Below are 21,980 nucleotides of genomic sequence, written 5' to 3'. Positions count from 1 at the left end.
AAGGAATAATAAAATATTATTTATAAAAATATTTAAAAAATATAAAAATATTTAAGAGTATAAAATTCTTTAAGTTAATTAAAACTTACTTGTTACATTTCTTCTTCTTACACGGTGAAGTTTCATCACAATCTTGAATCTGAACGTAATACTACATGCGGCTTCCTTCAATAGGATATATTTTTATATGAACATTTCACATAAGTGGTCGATGCAATACTGAACGTATTAAACATATCTAAAATATGTATTAGCGTTGCAAAATGTAGTAGTTGGGCTTAGTGTAGTGGGCAATGTGTAGTGGGGCTTATTGCTGACACGATATTTTTTCTATTCAAGCGGCGATATATGGCTGCTTCGCGATGACATCACTTCCAATTTAACCAAATGCACAAAAATGCAATGTAATATAAAATTTGCAAGCGCTAATTTGCGGCTTCTTCGAGATTATATCACCCATAGATATCAGAATCCAAACGCGCGTGTCAAGACATGACAAATTCGTGAAATATAAGAATAATTATAAAGGTTGAATTGTGCTAATATACAAGTAATTTAATATCTTTGCGATGCATCTAGGCTGAGATGACATCATCACCAGGTGTGAGATTTAGCCAAATGCACAAAAAATGCAATGTAATATAAAATTTTCAAGCGCCCATGTGCGGCTGCTGCGCGATATCATCACTTTTAGATATCAAAATACAAACACGCATGTCAAGACATGAGAAAATCGTGAAATATAAGAATAATTGTCAAGGTTAAATTGCACTAACATACTTGGACATCAGCATGTAATTTGAAATTTTTACGGTGCACCTGGGATTTGACATAATCTCTGGACGACAAAAATGCAATAATCGACATTCAAAATATACGTGACAAACCGCAAAATAAAAATTTAGTTGAAATATGATACACATGATGGAAAGAGACATCAAGATAGAATATAAAAAAAAATCGAGGTAAAGAGGCACACCCTGTCAGTATTTTTGCCAAGAGTTCCGAGACCAAATCTATTAATAAGCGCATTCTGCAAAATTTTTTGGCATAAATTTAGAAATATGGCGGAAAACAGTGCCGAACGAAATCTGCGCGGGCAATCTGCAAGGGTGAATTTGATAAAGGAGTACGTTGCGTGAGAGCAACTATGCGACGAATATATCGAATCGTTGGAAGAGCAAAGTCGAATCAAACATCCACGATTATTGATCGGGATTCGCCAATCGCTGATTGCCCGAATTTCACAAATCGAGGGATTGAAGAACTCGTTACGCAGGCGTTTTGTACATGCGGGTGCAGGATGTAATACGCGACAATACGGATTGATTTGGCGAGAGATCGATACGGCGTTCGACAGCCGCATATTGACTGGTGCGATTATAAATCATAATCACATCGAGCCTCGTCAATTTTTTGAGGATGCCAAAGACATTGCGCTCGAACACGTGCAAAACGTGCTGAAAAAACACTTTAATGTGAAAATTAATACAGTGTTCAATGGCGAATTTGTGACGAGTGATAAACGCGCAAATAAAAGTATCAATACGAGAAACTATGAACTCTTTCGCACATCCGATTTACGCGAATGGTACGTGCGGCTCGTTGTCGAGCCTACTCTAGCATCGCTTAAAGAATTTCAAGAAAGTGATAGCGGGTGAGTATTGTCACGAATATTCAATTTAACTGTAAATATAAATAAATATAATCCTTTGCGCGCGGGATGTCATATAAAATTACCGCGGACGATAATAATGAAGACAGCGGTGATCAACGTGCAATCTAATGACAATGCGTGTTTTGCGTGGTCTATGATTGCCGCTCTATATTTAGCTGAAAGTTATGTTTATCGAGTATCTTCGTATCCTCATTGTACGACAGTGCTGAATCTTCAGGACGTTGAGTTGCCAGTGACTGTGAATCAAATTAAAAAATTCGAACTTCGAAGAAAAGATCATTGTCCCGATAGCGAGCTAAAAAGAGACAAACCCCTGTCAACCTGTTGTTTGTTGGAGACAACAACGTTGGATACTTCGCATGGATCAAAAATCTATCCAGACTCATGAGCTCGCAATTGAACAAAAAAGAGCACAAGAAATATATCTGCGATGGATACGTATATATTTAATAAAATATTATAGAAATAACTGAACAAAAATAAAAAATTATTTCTTTTTACAGATGTTTGCACTACATTGGCTCAAACGACAAGTCACATACGGTAGACTGTCGAGAGATTAACGAGTGCGCTATCCGATTACCGAGCGATAAGGAGTGAGTCTCAATTGCGCACATTACCGATCGGACACGACAATATTTGTCAATCGGACACAGACCCAATCGGCCACAGGCTCGGTCGGACACAGTCCCGATCGGACACAGGCTCGATCGGACACAGACCCAATCGGACACATATGGTTGCAATCGGACACAGGCCCGATCGGACACAGGCCCGATTGGACATAGACCCAATCGGACACAATTCCGATTGGACACATATGGTTGCAATCGGACATAGGCCCGATCGGACACAGGCCCGATCGGACACAAGCTCAATCGGACACAGTTCTTATCGGACACAGCCCTCATCGCAAAGCTAGGTCCATCCTATAATCATTGTGTGGATGAGAAAATGTATGCGTGGACACAGTGGCTTCCGCCCCCCCCCCCCTACGGAGGGACTCCACTATCAGAAAACTAGACACATAGGTTTGCGTTGAATCTCGTTTCGCGTGGAAAGTTGTAAACCTATGTGGAACCTTACTACTCATTAAAAAGTATATGCGTGCAGGCAGTATGTTCCGCCCGCTTTACGGAGGGCTCCACTTCCGGAAGATATAACCTAACCCAAACTTATATATTTCTGATATACTGTGTCCGATCGAGCCTGTGTCCGATCGGGCCTGTGTCCGATTGCAACCATATGTGTCCGATCGGAACTGTGTCCGATTGGATCTGTGTCCGGTCGAGCCTGTGTCCGATCGGGACTGTGTCCGACTGATCCTGTGTCCGATTAGGTCTGTGTCCGATTGAGAAATATTGTCGTGTCCGATCGGTAATGTGCGCAATCGAGAGTCACTCAAAAATACGATCGTTAATCGATGACGACCTTCGAGTCGCGTAAATTCGTTATATTACTTTTGTATTTTTCTAGTGAATATTCGCGTCTAGAATTTGCGTGCACGTTTGGTGCGACTTTTTTTCACGATTATTGAACGAATTGCGTGAGGGTGTGACGCGTTCGCGTATGCTTCTCGCGTTTACCCAGAAGGAAGAATATGCGTGTTTCGCGAGGTGCATGTTATTCATAAGTTGCGTCATAGTTGTTAAGAGGATGCCGGAGCGACAGACGATCTCCAATGAGTTAGCACCCTCATCTAAATGTAACTAAAAGTGTCGGTATATTACCAACGCTTTATAGTTATATTACCGCTTTATAGTTATATATTGTCAAAGAATATTTGCATACTTTGAAAAGAGCAATGTGTTAAATGTGTAGAGACAGAAAATATGATGGATTTCTATTCTATTTCTGTTCTATTGTCTCATAGAAGCAACGACTTTACACAGATATCTGTTTGTGTCGCATACATATTTTGAATGCAAATCTATAATATTGTAATGATGCATCCCTCCACCGTTACCCGGCCGTCGATCCGCCGGAAGTCCGCCGCCCGACAAACACCGGTCGGGCATAATGCGGAGGCGCCGAGCGCCCATTTTTAAGATATAGAGAAAAGCGTTCGAATTTATAACCGCCGTCAAGACGCGTTGTTTACCGGGAATCGTCGCCGCGCTCGGGTAACCGTACCGACCGTTCCCGAAACCACCCGAGTCGCGCGCGGCGGTTCAACATTAAACAATATGCCTTAAAACAGTCAGGCATATTACGCACGCGCACCCGCCGGAAAAAGCGGTATAAATAAGAGCCAATTTTCTATCTCGAGACCAGATCTTCCGCAACCGCCAGAGTCAGTACGACGCCTGGAATCCAGAACGATCCTAAAGCACGCTCAAAGAGAGAGAAAACGGGGTTGGGAGTACCCAGCCTCCGCCGAGAGTTTGCGGCATCTCTAAGAGCGATCCTTTGAAATCTTTGCGACCGAGGAACACGAGGTTGGGCGTACTCAGCCTCCGTCGGGAGTTCTCGACACCTCACACGCATCCGTCCACCTACGTGCAACGGCGATCATCCAGTGGTAGGGAGTTCCCTGCCATTGACGGGTGTTCCCGTCGGCCGTTGCACTCCTGCATTCCACGGGAAAAAACCATCCCCGACGAAACAATACCGCGATATCCGCGAACTCGCAGGGATTCCGCGACCGCCATTACCGCGATCGGACTCGCCATTAATACGGCGCGCTAAGTCCCGCTTAAGGGGGAGGATCTAACACGGCCGCGACATCGATCGACGCAATCAGATCGATACCAACACGTTTAAGGACCGCCCACCGACCCGACCGAAATTACCGCCCGGTAGTTAGCGGCCCCTGCCGAAATCTAAATCCGCTCTCATAATCGATATATTTTCGAATCGCCGAAATCGCGCTCCGCACCGTGCATCCGTGAATCCGTGCATGTAATTCGGATGCACCGCGACCGACACGACCACCCCGCTAAACAATTCCGACACTCACACATACACGAGGGCGTTTTGCTGCATACACACTATCACACCCACATACTTTCGATATATTGTAAATCCCACGTAGATATTACACGTTCGCACACGCACTCGCTCGCTTATCATCTCGCTCACACACCAGCGCACACGCTCACACACATACAGCGCTTATACACATACACTCACTCTGTATACACACATACTTACACGTAATAAATTATATTCTACCTAACATATCTTTCGTTCGTCTCTCGATACCCTTTCACGAGCCCCGGATCCCGACCGAGTTATCCACGACCGCCTCGCGAAAGCGGTTTATTACAATATTGTTCATATTATCTCTTTTGATTTTATCATAATGTACACACACACACACACACACACACACACACACACACACACACACACACGCACGCATGCACGCACGCACGCACGCACGCACGCACGCACGCACACACACAATATATTGTAAGACAGCGAGTCAATTTGTAGTTTGTCAGGAGAATGGCTTTTTCAAAAGATTAATAGTTTAACAGTTGAACCATGAATTATTAAACTGTATATATAAATATTATAGTAAACGTAAAAAAATCGAATAAAGCAATAATTTAAGCACTTATCGAAACACGTTTTTATTGGTCAACTCATAAACTCGAACACAGAATTAATAACGGACTCAGAATATAAATGTGATTAATCAATTAAGCATATCACACGAGAACAACGAGACACGTCCAATCTGATTCACGGTTTTTTGGTCAAAGACCCACAGGCATCCCTCCGATCTCTCCAAAACACACCTGTTGCTATGACAATTCTCTTTTGTTAAAATAAATAGTTTATGTATCTAAGGAAACGCGTTGCTATCATGATTTGAATATAGCGCTTGTATTTATCGATAAAGCGCATGCGCGAGCGCCACTAGTAATTTCTCTGACTATGAGATTGCCAGTATCTTACATCTCGGCCAGCCTGAAACAACATTCGTCTCGAATGATTTGATTCATTACAATAAAAGTAGTTCGGAATTAACACACATATAAATATACAAATTCAAGTTTTTACAACAGGTTTAATATAGGGTTTAATTCTATCCGAAGATAGAATTGAGTTGTAAGGTCTGGATGAAAGGTTGAATCCGGGTATGTCAGTTACAACATATCTATTTTTATTGAAGACCTTTGCTATGAGATATGGGCCTTTGTATTTTGGTTTAAATTTTCTGTTTTCTCCAGATTTCAATAGTGTATCTCTAATAAGAACATAATCACCTATTTTGTAACGAGTTGGTTTTGAATGATGTTTATCATAATATATTTTATTATAATTTTTAATTTTATCTACAGCTTCCAATGCTATTAAACGACTTATTTGTCTAACATTATCAAAATTTAAATCTGTTTTAGATATTTTCTTTAAACAATTAACTAAACTGGAATCTGCATGATTTCTTTGCTCGTATCCAAGGAGCAACTTAGACGGAAATGCTTTCAAAGAGAAATGGAATGTATTATTAATAACATACTGAACTGTTCCAAGACAATCATGCCAATCTTGAGAATCATCGATTAACTTTTGTAAGGATGATTTTAAAAATCTATTCACCCTTTCAACCATTCCATTTGCCCACGGAGCAGCTACAGCAACTAATCTATGGTTAATATTATTTTTCTTTAAAAAATTCTCGAACTCTTGTGAAGTAAATGCAGATCCTCTATCAGGTACTATTATCTCTGGATTCCCAAATATTTGAAATAAGGACATTAAATGTTTTATAATTTCTTTAGTATTTGTAGTTTTTACAGGATACAACCAACTAAATCTTGTAAATGCCTCTACCACGATAAAAATATGTTTAAATTCATGTTCGGAATCAACAATAGGACCAAAATGATCCATATGAATAATTTGGAAGGGGAATGCAGGATTTTCCGTTATTTGCATTTCACCTTCACATGAGTTTGATGCTGAATTCGCCAATAAACATATTATACAATTGTCAATATGAGATCGTACACGCTTACGTAATGAAGGAAACCAATAGTTACATTAAATTCCTTGTAAGGTTTTCTCCATACCACAATGCGCCATTTCATCGTGATAAATACGTATCACATTTGAAACCATTGATTCTGGAACATAAAATCGAGGTTTGTCTGGCCCTTTTCTAAAAACTAATCCATTCATCATTATAAATTTATCATGATCGTTTTTTTTTAATTCTAAAGCAATGCTTTTAATTAAAGGGTCTTTCAGTTGGCGAAATTCTAATTCCATTTCAAGAGGCAATGCGTCAATCAGTGCAACAACACGACTTAATGCATCAACATGAGACATTTTAATTCCCGGTCGATGTATCACTGAAAATGTGTAAGATTGCAATTTTAGAGTCCAACGTGATATTCGTGGATTTAAATGTGCCTTAGTGACTGCATATACTAATGCGTGACAGTCGGTAATTATAGTGAAATGTAAACCATATAAATAAATATGAAATCTTTCAATTGCTTTTACCACGGCTAACATCTCTAATTCAAAACTGTAATAACGAGACTCAGCATTATTAGTCGTCTGACTATAATAAGCAATTGGAGCCCATTTGTTCGCATCCTGTTTTTGTAATAAAATAGCAGCTAAAGCTATCGAACTTGCATCGGTGTGAAGTTGCGTTTCTGTGTTTGGATCATAAATACGAAGAACAGGATATGAGGTTAATGCTAACTTTAAATTATCAATGCTTGTCGACATTCGTCATTAAAAATAAAATCATTTGACTTTCGTAATAGATTATGTAGAGGTTTTGCAATATAAGCGTAATTTTCAATGAACTTGCGAAAATAATTTGTTAGACCAAGGAAACGTTGTAACTCAACTGTTTTTTTAGGATATGGAAAGTTTTTAATGGCATTTGTATGTCGTGAACTCAATGTTATACCGGAAGCCGATACAATATATCCTAAATATTCTATGGTCTTTCGTAAAAACAAACTTTTTTTAAAATTCAATTCAAGTGAATTTTGTTTGAACAAAATGAGAATTTTATATAAAGTTTCAAGATTATCTTCAATTGAAGAGGATGGAATTAAAATATCATCAATATAGACAATAACTTTATCCTCCCGAATTAATGACTGTAAAATCTGTATAATCCTCCGTTGCAATTCAGCAGGAGATTCACAAAAACCAAACGGTAAGCGATTGTACTCAAACTGATCATCAGGAGTTGCAAAAGAAAAATACTTTGTATGGTCAGGATGAATCTTAATATTGTGAAATCCATCATTAAGATCTAAAAGAGTAAAAATCTTTTTATTCGTTAACCGTGCTAGACAATCCTCGATTAAAGGAAAAGGGTATTTTTGTTTAACAACCCGATCGTTTAACGGGCGTAAATCAACACAAAGACGCATTGTTCCATTTTTCTTACGAATTAGTACTACCCGAGCACAGTACGGAGAAACACTAAGTTTGATAATTCCACGTGTTAGCAAATCGTCAGTTATTTCCCGGATTTGAATTCGTTCTGCCCATGCAAAACGTCGCGGCGCATAAACATAGATTGAATTATCTTTTAATGCTACTTTCACATGATGGTCATTATCTGTTAATTCAACTTCCATATTCTCTACTTCATTAATAATCGCTATTACTTCCTGATCAATCTCATTTCCAAAATCTGTTTTAATATCAGAATAAACGGAATTTTCATTCATTGAAAGATCTTCTAATATTTCAGCAGATGCCACTTCATTAAATAACTTTAATCTATCATCTGCTTTTTTATTTGACGGATGAAAATATAAAGTTATATTATTTTCAGCTATAAAGTCTCGTCCTATTATAATATCTACAAAAAAAGAATCATCTTGAAACACAAGAAAATTAACCTTGCCAGTAAAATTCGGAAGACATTCTAAACAAATTTGAATATCAATTGATCTAAGAATAAAAATTAAATTTCCAGAAACAGATTGATAAGAAATCAATGGCTTTTTAAGAACAATATTCGAGTCATTAAAATATTTCCCGTACACAATTGGTGATATGAAAGAAACAGGACTACCTGTGTCTAATAGAGCTTTCAATGTGCACGGAATATTATTCAATGAAACGACCTTAAAAGAAGAATCTTCGGTATCCAGTCGTCTGGTAATTATATCGTTGATAGCAGCTATCGGAGGTGACCTCTCTGGGTTCGTAATAATTTCTGTCGGTGTTGCAGGATCAATGGCGGCTATTGGTGTTGATATCTTAGAAGCCGTAGATTGAAGTTGCTCTTTTCTCTTCAATCTGAAGCAGTTGTCCTTAATGTGACCTCGCGTACGGCAATATACACAATAATTATTTTCCTTAAAATCCTTTTGAAAAGATGACAAAGAATCAGCCTTCGGAGATGATGTAGCATTATCTCGTCCTTTGTGTGATTTAAAGTGAGATGGGTACTCTTTCTTTACATTTCCAAAAGAGAGGGAGACCCTATGCATCTCATTGATGAAGGCATCCAAGGAATCAGCACGAATGACAGAGGCAGCACTACGAATAGAATCATTAGTAATTCCACCTATTAAAAAGTGAATTGCATCATCATCAGGTAATCTTAGTCTTTGCATTAAAGAGAGTTGAAGAGATTCATTAGAAAAAGTCCATTTTCGTGATACGACTTTTTTCATTATAATTTCATAAGGAATCTTTCTTTTAAAATGTTTCAGTAGAGCTTCCTTGAAACTTGGCCAAGTGTCGTTAATTGTTCCTGTGCCAAGCTCAAACCATTTTCGAGCTGATTTTACTAATTTACTAGAACCAGCTAACAACATAATATCGTGAGATGCACCATGAATGCGAGACACTCGTTCAACCTTCTGAATCCAAATTTCTACATCATCATCATCTTTACCACTAAATTAAGGTAATTGTGAAGCTAAAAGATTGACTGTATTTACAGAAATCTTAGTTGAAGTCGATAAACCAGTAAAATAGTTTGATGCACTCGCATTAGTTGATGTCGACGGAACATTAAAATGGTTTGAAGTATCCGAAAACGAGGCATAGGATGATAAAAATTCCATCATTTGTTGCATCATTTGCTGTTGATGCATCATTTGCTGTTGATTTTGCGCAAGAAGAGCACTAATCTTTGGAAGAAATTCTTCCGGCATAGCTCCTATAGTATTACTCATTGAGGGAGAATGGGAAACTGTATGTGCTGTTAGAGCTTCTTCAGGATTTTGAAAAGCTGGTAAAGTTGAAGAAGCTTCTTCCCCGACGAGTGAAGCAGGATGAGAAGGATCATCAATTGATTCAAAATAGACAGTCTTCCGTCGGTCCGATGCTATGAGAGGGTTTGATGTTTCATCCACATAATTGTTCTTCTCAAAATAAGACATCAGTAGATCAATGCATCCATCACGAGAAGGGGATGGCTTGAGACCATATTTCCTTGCTATTGCCTGAAGTTCCTTAAAAGATAACTTCTCCGACGAAAGACGATCCATGGCAACGGAATAAACAACGTGTTTTTCATGCAAGATCCAAGAAGACAATTGAACGTGAATTCAACACGTAATTTATCGAATGGAATCACAAGCGTTACGATAGAGTTTAATGACTCTGCTGTTCTTTATTGTGAGCACATTCACTGAAGATAATGCAAATACTTGTACAGTTCACTAATATTATTCATGTATCGATTTTCACTGTTTTAGTACGGCTTAATAATCGATCAAAAGATCAAGGGAAAGCGCGCACTATCCCCCTTCTAAAAAATTTGCTGTAAGACAGCGAGTCAATTTGTAGTTTGTCAGGAGAATGGCTTTTTCAAAAGGTTAATAGTTTAACAGTTGAACCATGAATTATTAAACTGTATATATAAATATTATAGTGAACGTAAAAAAATCGAATAAAGCAATAATTTAAGCATAAACTCAAACACAGAATTAATAACGGACTCAGAATATAAATGTGATTAATCAATTAAGCATATCACACGAGAACAACGAGACACGTCCAATCTGATTCACGGTTTTTTAGTCAAAGACATCCCTCCGATCTCTCCAAAACACACCTGTTGCTATGAAAATTCTCTTTTGTTAAAATAAATAGTTTATGTATCTAAAGAAACGCGTTGCTATCATCACTTGAATATAGCGCTTGTATTTATCGATAAAGCGCATGCGCGAGCGCCACTAGTAATTTCTCTGACTATGAGACTGCCAGTATCTTACTACATATATATATATATATGTATATATATATATATATATATATATATATATATATATATATATATATATATATACAGGGTGTTTCAGAACAACCTTCCATCTTTAAAATGACGTATTCTTGATACGATTCTAAGACGATTTTTCCTTTACCAAAATTTGAATTGAAGCATAATTTTTGAGTTATAAACAAAAATAGTTAGCAAATCACGCGTCGAGTACAGAAGGCAGGCAGGAGCGGCGCAACGCGCCACAGCTGACCTTCCAACGCGTGACTACCACAGCATGAGTCGCTAACTATTTTATCTTATAACATACAATTATGCTTTAAATAAAATTTTGGTAGAGAAGAAAATGTTTTAAAATTACGTCAGAAATACGTATTTCTTAAAATAACGTCACTTTAGCGAAAGTTGTTCCGGATCGCCGCTCGTCGGATGCTGCGATCAGCTGATTGCTACACGCGATGTGTGCGTAAAAGAAAGGAAGAGACAGATAGAGATAGAGAAAGAGAGAGAGAGAGAGAGAGAGAGAGAGAGAGAGAGAGAGAGAGAGAGAGAAGAGAGAGCGAGAAGGGATGAGGAAGAGAAGGAGGGAATAAGAGAGAGACGTTTATACACACGCACGCACGTACGCATACACTTTTTTTCTCGCTCTCTTTCTCTCTTTTACACAACACTTATACTCTCTCATTTAGTCACTCATTCACGCACTCACTCACTCACCTGCTCACTCACAGTGTAACGAATCTTCATACTACGTATTATCGTTAACTGCTGCACGATTATTATTTAGCAATGGACCGCGGAGACTGCGCGATCACATTGTTACGTTGCCTAGCGATGCGAGAAACGCGACATGTACCGTGCAAGTTGCGACGTGCGTGCGGCGCGTGGCGCGTGGTTGACGCGAGATAAGACGGACGATCTTCTAAAACCTTTGCATTACGAATGCGGTAGAAAACATGAAACGTATAATGACGTACTTAAAAAAATTACTTATTTATCATAATTAATAACTATTTCTAAATAATTATTATTTTAAAAAGCATGTATAATATTATACGTTATTACGTTTTCGAAATTATTGCATTCACGATGCGAAAGTTTCAGTCAATTGCAAGATCTTAAGAATAATGTAATTAATAAATTATACTTGGGAAAATTTATTTTTATTCTGATCAAATCAGATGTTCCAACGTTAAAATATATTGGTCGTATGTATTGATGTATTGTATGATTAAAACGTATGAGAGCTTGCATTAGGGTGGATGGCGGGCATTTCAAGCATCTGTTCTAAAATTTTTTTTTAATCAATCCGTTCTTTTCAGAGCGACTAATACATTTTAACGTTGGAACATCTGATTTGAGCAGAATAAAAATAAATTTTCCCAAGTGTAATTTATTAATTACATTATTCTTGCGATCTTGCGATTGACTGAAACTTTCGCATCGTGAATGCAATAATTTCGAAAACGTAATAACGTATAATATTATACATACTTTTTAAAATAATAATTATTTATTATACTTATAAATAGTTATTAATTATGATAAATAAGTAATTTTTTTAAGTACGTCATTATACGTTTTATGTTTTCTATTGCATTCGTATTAATGCGAAGGTTTTAGAAGATCGTTCGTCTTATTTCGCGTCAACCACGCGCCACGCGCCGCACGCACGTCGCAACTTGCACGGTACATGTCGCGTTTCTCGCATCGCTAGGCAACGTAACAATGTGATCGCGCAGTCTCCGCGGTCCATCGCTAAATAATAATCGTGCAGCAGTTAACGATAATACGTAGTATGAAGATTCGTTACGCTGTGAGTGAGCAGGTGAGTGAGTGAGTGCGTGAATGAGTGACCCAATGAGAGAGTGTATAAGTGTTGTGTAAAAGAGAGAAAGAGAGCGAGGAAAAAAGTGTATGCGTACGTGCGTGCGTGTTTATAAACGTCTCTCCCTTATTCCCCCCTTCCCTTCCTCATCCCTTCTCTCTCTCTCTCTCCTCTCTCTCTATCTATCTGGCTCTTCCTTCCTTTTACGCACACACTCCGCCATACACACATCGCGTGTAGCAATCAGCTGATTGCAGCGTTCGACGAGCGACGATCCGGAACAACTTTCGCTAAAGTGACGTTATTTTAAGAAATACGTATTCCTGATGTAATTCTAAGACAATTTCTTTTTTACCAAAATTTTATTTAAAGCATAATTTTATGTTATAAGATAAAATAATTAGCGACTTATGCGGTGGTAATAACGCGTCGGACGGTCAGCTGCGGCGCGTTGCGTCGCTCCTGCCTGCCTTCTGTACTCGACGCGTGATTTGCTGACTATTTTTACTTATAACTCAAAAATTATGCTTCAATTCAAATTTTGGTAAAGGAAAAATCGTCTTAGAATCGTATCAGGAATACGTCATTTTAAGGATATAAGGTTGTTTTGAAACACCCTGTATATATATATATATATATATGTTTGTATGTATTATAACTGAATGTATATTAATAATCTTTTTCGCAAAAGATTAAACAGCTTATAATGAAATTAAGAAATGGCTTGTATGTGATATAATATGGTTGAATGTCGTCTTGTATTTTTTTTTGACTTTCTTTGTCGATTGTGTTAGTCCGGATCTACAATAGATGTAGTAAGCCCTAAGCCTTAAGAAATTGATTAATTACAGTCAAGTATTCTCCTCATATTTGATTGTGATTGGTTAATTTTTTAAGGCTAAAGGCTTACTACACCTATTGTATCCGGACTTACTAAAGGGATTATCCTTCTGAATTCAGTAGCACTTCTATTTTAGAAAAAATGTATTGATATAACTTGATATATCTTCTTGGCATCAACATGCAACACTTTTCTATATTAGCATTTTTTAATCAATATATACGTCTTAGTTAATATTTTTAATATATTATATCATATACTTTTCCAATATAGAGGCTGTTCGTATAGTACATAATCAAATAACCGATACAGAGATTGTTAGTTCTATATCAAAATGGTTTGCTTTACCTTGAGATGTCAGAGAGAAAAGTATGTATAAATATACATATACATACATACATACATATATATATATATATATATATATATATTTACATTAATACATATATAATTAAAAATTTGGAAGTTATTAGAATATAGAAAATATAATTTAATAGTATGAATTGATTTTAATTCGATTAAATATTTTATTATTTGAATATGATCCTTATCTTTCTTTGTTTTTAAATTTCTAGGCCAACGGAATCAACGTAATGTACATGCAACCAATGTTATATGGGAAACAAATCCGGTTTTTATTTTTATAAAACCACTACGTTTATTTTACATTGACGCCATTTTTACAATTTAATTAAAATTTATTAATATACAATATGTCATGCAATGTATAAATGATTTTACTTACATTATTTTAGAAATATTTTATTTTATAGAAAATATTACATGTGACAAAGAATTTGACTTTTTACTTTATATTATTTTATGTTGAGAAATATATATATATATACAATTGCATAGTAAGAAAAAAATTTATTGGACAATGTCTTATGAGCAATATTTATACTAAAGATGTATAAGATAATTATATAATAAATATGTCATAGCAAATAAAATAAAATAGCGATATTAATTAGAACAGAAAATTGTTTAATAGTTTATTTCATTCCTCTGTAAAAATAAATATTTGGTAAAAAATTGTCTAATATGCAAGATACTTCAAATTTTAAAGATAAACTTTGAGAATATATAAAGACATCCAAAAGAGGTGAGAAAATAATTTGTTGCAATTGCGTAAATTCATGATCTTCTTGCATCCGGATATCCAAATATTTCGGATACAAATTGTGAGCTTATACAATTGCAACGAGTTTTTTCTTATCTCTCTTGGATGTATTGTATTGTATCATTTATTCATCCCCTATGGGGTTAGAAGGCGTTTTTCCGGAACGTATCCAAACCTTTACATTTTCTTACAAATTCCTCTACCATTCTATCCTTTACCCGACCTGGCCCTTTGCGACCTTACATACTTTCCTCCCTCCCCTTCCTCAACCCACCATCACCCTCACTTCCCCTCTCCCCACTTTCCCTTCTCTCCCCCCCTATCTTCCCTCTTTCTCCACACTACATTTCTTCTCTTTCTCCTCCTTTCCCCTTTTGTCTCTCGTCCTCTTTCCTTCTTCCCCCTTCTCCTTTCTCTTGTCCATGCTTTTCCTCTCTTTCTTTCTCCTCTACCTGTCTCGCAATCTTTCTCCGTGTCCCACCAGGCTTTTACTTCCTCCTCCTTCCTCTTCCTTGTCCTCTTCTCTCTCTTATCTCCCTCACTACCTCCTGTCTTCTGCTTATCTCCTTTTCCTTTCCTCTCCTATCTCTCTTCTTTCTCTTCTCCTTTCTCTGCCTTTCTCCTTTATTTCCTCTCTCCTTTTCCTGCTCTCCTCCTCTGTCGTTGTTGTTGACTTTCCTCTCTCTTTTTCTTCTCTCCAAAGTCTTAATTCATTGCTTATTCCCCTTACTTCCTCCACTAGTTCTTTCATCCACTTTTCCATATTTTCCGTCTTTCTTCCTTCCGTCTTTCCTCTCCTTTCATTTCCTTTTGCTCTTCTCACCTTTTTTCACTCACACTCTTACTTCTTCCGTCTCTCTGCACTTTAACCTATCAAACTCTACTGTCCGCTTCCTTTCCCTAACCTAGCTTTCGTCGTACTATTCTTAATTCGCCTGACCTTCCTTTCTCCGTTCCTCTCTTCTCCCTTTGACTCCCGTTTCCGTGTTCAACCGCCATATGTTCGTTCCACTTTCTTTCATCTGCGCCATCTCCTATCATGCGTCTTCCCTCTCAGCTCTTTGCCACTTGTCCTGTTAACCTGCTCTGCCTTATCCGCTTCTACTCTCCTCCTTACCGGCCGTCTTTCCGTCGCTTCCCAAGTGGTTCTCCTCTTCTCTCACTTTCCATCTTCTCTCTCTCTCTTTGCCCGATCTTCCTAACCTCCAAACCGCTCCAAACTTTGCATCCTTCCTCTATCCCGATCCTTCACTCCACATATCTCCCTTCATTCACCTTGCTTCCTCTCCTCCTGCTCCTCACTTTTGTCCCTTCCGATCTCTCTCACTTCTCCCTATCTTGTCTCCTTCTCCTTTTCTCCACAAGCACATTTCCTCCACTAGTTCTTTCATCCACTTTTCCATGTTTTCCCATCTCTCTTGGATGTCTTTATATATTTTCAAGATTTATTTATTAAATTCAAAGCGTTCTGCATATTTGTAGCAACGCGTTTTAATATTACAAATACATTGCACCGTAACATTACTGTAGTCTTACATTATAATATTTCTGAGGGTGGACATTTCAACGTTGCCGCAGGCTTGCAGTAACATTGCAGAAATATTTCGCAACTTCCATGCAATATTACAATGTTTCAATGTAAGATTTATACAACATTTCTGCAATCTTTTGGTGCTATATGGGCAGGCTCTAACGCGGAAATCGTCATGGATCTCAGAATCTGAGTCTATTTTGCGCATGCGCACTACAATTATAAAATAAACTTATTCTGCACGTAATTAAAAAAAAATATTAATTCACAAACATAATATTGATATATTTGTAAATCACAAATGATTTCCTGTCGATTACAGTTATCAGTTATCATAAAATCTGTTTATTACTAAAAAGTATCGGCTGTCATCACGACTAAACAAAAATTGTTAATTACAGAAAACCTAAATTGTTATTCATATAGCACAAAACATTGCAATTACATTGCAGCAATATTATAATCTTGCAAGTTGCAATGTAATAATGTTGAGACATTATTAGAACATCTAATTATAATATTTCATGAGAATGTTACAGCAGCATTCTAAAAACATTACAAAAAACAGTTTTTGATAATCGATAGTTTGTTCATCGCTATGCGGCGCGCATTGCGTTATTAATTCTGCATTTAAATTTTAATCACAGTTATATAAAACTTGCAAAGAGTGGTTAATAAGATTAAAGAATATATAAAGATATCCAAGAGATACTAGAAAAAACTCGTTGTAATTTCGCGTAAATTCACAATTTTGTTTCTTATTTCTCTTGGATGTCTTTACATATTCTCAAAGTTTATCTATTAAATTTGAAGCGTTCTGTATATTTGTAGCAACGCATTTCAATATTATAAATACATTGCATCGTAACATTACTGTAGTCTTACATTGTAATATTTCTAAAGGCGGACATTTCAATGTTGCCGCAGGCTTGCAGTAACATTGCAGAAACATTTCGCAATTTACATGCAATGTTACAATGTTTCAATGTAAGATCTATGCAATGTTTCTGCAATCTTTCGGTACTATATGGGTACAAACGTTAAAAACAGACTCACAATCAATTACAAACGATTTACAAATGAAATACACTTAAAAAAGTTAAAACTAATCATATTTAATAATTCCTGCCGGCAACCTTCATGTGGGTGTTATTAGCCGCATTTTGTACACTTTGTATACGCTCATGACAAGAACTTAAATACGGGTATAGAAAGTAAATAGTGCGCCGCATAGCGGTAAGCGAATAAGCTATACTATTTCAATAAATTATATAAATAGCTAAAAGCTGCAGATTCTGCTCGATTTCTACTGTCAATCTGACATCAAACTACGTTGCGTAAATCTTGTTCTGCTGCTAATCTGCTATGATAATTTTGTGCAAATACTGCTCGGTTTCTGCTACTGATTTGCTGTCAAATTGTATCAGCAGGTTTTGTAATATTTCTGCTGACATTCATATCATTATCTGATATAACTGATTTTGTATACATTCTCTGTAATCTTTCTGGTGACAAAAATTCGTAGCAGACGTTTGACAAAATCTATTCGAACAGACTTTGCTGACTAGGAAAACTTTAAAACCCTTTAATACATAGTTTTACATGGAGAGTAATGCAAGAATTTATAGATAATAATATCACCTAAAAGAAACCTCACACAGGTAAAAAAAAATACACCAAGTATTGTATATAAAAAAATTCCTAATAACTTTTAAAAAAATTTTTGCTCAAAAAATAATTTTTATACAAAATAAAAAACTGAAAAATTATTTTCCTTTAAAAAATAACTCTAAAAAATAACTAAAAAATAAAAACCTTTAAAAAATCAGAACTAAATGAAATCAATATTTAACTAGCCAAGTATTTAGAAGCAATTCAGTTTATAAAGATTTGTAATTTAAAATAGTATTTGTCATAAAATCAATCTTGTATTTATAGAAATGTTATAGACAGATTCACTCACAGGTTCACGGGTTTCTATGAAATTAAAACGCATTTTATTTTTATTAACAGAAACCTGATTTTCAAAATAAGTTCAACAATTTTGAATATTGTATATCACAAATTACACTATTATAGAGTTTATTAAGGGTGTAATATGCTATAATATCTAATAATATTGTTGATGTTAAGGGCGATTAAAATTCCTTTGATTTGCAAATATATAATTCGAAATAAAATTTTTTGTAAACTCAAAGTCGCATAAAACAAACTTACACCAAAGCAAAGTATAAAAACTTGGCGTTCCCCGGGTCGCATTAAGACGTGTACATATTATAAATATTTAAAATTATTTTAATGTTTCTAAAAATATATGTGCAATAATTTTCATATAACACGAAATATTGTATGAACGATACAAATCTGGGACCATATATTTTAATATGACCCGGGCACGCCAAGTTTTTATACTAAGTTTTTATGCTTTTTGCAAAAATCTATATTTTTTTCTGCAAAAAATGTATATGCATTTTTAGCATTTCGAGGCCAACTGCACTTTGGTACTTTTGTAATATAATATCAGGCATTTATTTTTAATATGTAATGTTCAACAATAATATAGTTATATATAATTTAATAATATGATAGTTTTTTATTCGTGTAGAATATCTAAATAATAACTTTCTTAATAATAACAAATAAATCACAATAATAAAGTTTTATTGTAAAATTGGCATTCGTTAATTTTATTTTTAGTATATAATGTTCAACAATAATATATATATATATATATATATATATATATATATATATATATATATATATATATGCTTATATTATATTATCTTACAATAATACAGTACATTTTTTGTCATATATGAATCAGATCCTATAGCGGAGTCTTGGAAGTCAGCTTTTTAAGACGAGATAACGAATTATACTCAGTCATTATAGACACGGCGTCTGCTCATTTGGAATAATAATATTAAAAGAAATAATTTTAAAAAGAGAAGGAAAGTGCATTTCGCATGAGTGAAGTTTGGACATATGATGTGCATGGGAGCAAACTGTAATAATACTAAATAGGATTTAATAAAATTAACAAATGCCAATTCTACATAAATACAACTGTACTGTATTATTGAGATAATATAATGTAAGCATATATATATTATTGTTGAACATTATATACTAAAAATAAAATTAACAAATGCCAATTCTATATAAATAAACTATTATTGTGAGATAATATAAATAAAAAATACTTAAAAGAAAATACTTAAAATAAAAAATACTTTGTCTTCTTTGGTATCTTCTATATGGCACTTTATTTATCTTCTTTGCCATCCTTTGTGGCACTTTATGTTATATTATTTCACAATAATACAGTTTTATTTATGTAGAATTGTCATTTGTTAATTTTATTGAATCCTACATAGGCAATAAAATATTGTGTAAAGTAGTTCAATTTAACTATAGCTATAAATTAATTCTTTTTTGTATTACTGTAACATCATACAGTTGAAGAATGGTCTACATTGGAGTATGATATTACAGTAATACAAAAGTGAAAATTTATAGGTGTATTTAAATTGAGATTATATTATATATAACTATATTATTGTTGAACATTATATATTAAAAATAAAACGAATGCCTGGCATTTAACGAATGCCAATTCTATATAAATAAAACTATTATTGTAAAATAATATTTAAAAAAAATTAAAAAATATTTTAAAAAATACTTAAAAAAAATACTTTGGCATCTTCTATTATGGCACTTCATTTATCTTCTTTGGCATCCTCTATGGCACTTTATAAGCTGCAAAATTAATTTGTTCCACTAAAATAAATGTATACGAATAAAAGATTACAAAATTATATTTTTTTGTATAAATGCATGCAAGATAATTTCTACTAATTGAGTTCTCTTACCGTCCCTTTCTTCATGCTCTTGTTCTGGTGCCCTTGTATGCAAAGGACGTCTGATTTAAAAAGCGAACAAAATGTTCTTATATCTCACAATAATACAATATAGTTTTATTTATGTATAATGGTGCCCCTGTATGCGAAGGACATCTAATATAAAAATATACGAAGGACATCTGATATAAAAAGCGAACAAAATATTCTTATATCTCACAATAATACAGTATAGTTTTATTTATATAGAATTGACATCGTTAATTTTATTGAATCCTATATAGGTAATAAAATATTGTGTAAAGTAGCTCAATTTAACTATACCTATAAATTCATTCACTTTTATATTACTGTAACATTATACAGTTGAAGAATAGCTTACATTAAAGTATGATATTACAGTAACAATACAAAAGTGAATGAATTTATAGGTATAGTTAAATTGATACCCAGCAAACACAGATATATAACAATTAAATTGCCATGATATAACGGAATGTAACACTTAATATAACGTGTACGTTACAAGTATCATACATGTGTTAGTTGTAATTTCCCACTCACAGAAAATTATAATTATATAACATAAATATAAAATGTAATCGAAATATTATATAATCATAAGAGAAGTTATGAAAATGTTATATAATCGTAATGCAACTTAGCGAAAAGTTATAAAACTGAAACGTATATTGTTGAACAGTTATATACAAGTTATTTTATTAGTTATAAAATAATAATATAATTATTATATTAATATTCTTAAACAAATGCGACTTTCACAAATAATAGATCATTGAATTAATTCTAAGCAAAACTAAACAAAATTATATTACGTATAATAAAATTTTGTTTAGTTTTGCTTGGAATTAATTCAACGATCTTTTATTCCTGTAAGTCATCACATTTAAAAAAAAACATGTAATAAAAGATAATGTAAATAAGCAACAAAATGTATCGCACATATTATTGTATATACACACACACACACACACACACACACACACACACAAATGTATCACATATATTTTATCTATCACATACATTTTACATATAATAAATATAATATAATAATAAGAAATAAAGGTTTGTTTCATTATCAACTAAAAAAGTATTTTAATTATATAAGTTTTACATATCACATTATAGTAATATTATATATATAAGTTTTTTTTATAAAAATCTTATCGCAAATAAAAAATTTGATATTATATCATATAAAACTTTACAATAGTGATACTAAGCCGGTTCTAACTTAGGTCCTTTGAGGAGGGGTGAGGGGTGAGGGGAAACCGTCGCGGGGGGTATGATGTCACGCGGGAGGACCGCGGCAAAACCGGTAGACGAGGAATCCGCGGTGAGGGAGGAGGGGCACCGCGGCCTAACCGGTAGGCGAGGGGCCGCGGAGAGGGGGAAGAGGGACCGCGGCGAATTCGGTCCGCGAGTGGTCTGCGGAGAGGGGGAGGGGGCCGCGGCGAATTCGGTAGGCGAGGGTCCGCGGGGAAGAGGGAACGCACACGTCCGCGAGTAGATGCGAGAGAGATAGCGCGAGGCGTCCGCAATGTGTTGGAGAGGGATAGCGCTAATGATATTCTATGGGCGTGGGAGAAGGATAGCGCGAGCCGTTTGCAATGTGTGAGAAAAGGATAGCGCTAATGATATTCTATGGGCACGGGAGAAAGATAGCGCGAGGCGTTCATATGAGCGTAAGACAAGGCGTTTGCATGCACGTGGAAAAAGGATGACGTTCACGAGAGAAAGAGATAAAGAGAGAGATAGCGCGAGGCATGCACGCGTGTAGGAGAAGGATAGCGCATAAGTAGGAAAAGGATGATGTTCGCGAGAGAAAGAGATAAAGAGAGAGATAGCGCAAGGCATGCATGCATGCGTAGGAAAAAGAAAGAAGGAAACACATAAATAAATTTTAATTATAATAATAAT

At 35.2% G+C, this 21,980-nt stretch overlaps 1 protein-coding gene across 1 annotated transcript; it reads right to left on the bottom strand.

Moving 5' to 3' along the window:
• Positions 1–5,677: 5,677 nt before the first annotated feature.
• Positions 5,678–6,568, bottom strand: LOC138932810 (uncharacterized). The gene has a single exon (XM_070294994.1). It carries the CDS (start codon positions 6,566–6,568, stop codon positions 5,678–5,680), a length of 891 nt encoding a protein of 296 aa, XP_070151095.1.
• Positions 6,569–21,980: the final 15,412 nt, after the last annotated feature.

This window comes from Polyergus mexicanus, unplaced genomic scaffold (genome assembly GCF_030449975.1).
Source record: "Polyergus mexicanus isolate NDT 795.1 unplaced genomic scaffold, iyPolMexi1.0 SCAF_4, whole genome shotgun sequence".
Taxonomy (NCBI): Eukaryota; Metazoa; Arthropoda; class Insecta; order Hymenoptera; family Formicidae; genus Polyergus; species Polyergus mexicanus.
The sequence above is the reverse complement of the archived record's forward strand: the minus strand, read 5'-3'. Positions and strand labels throughout refer to the sequence as shown.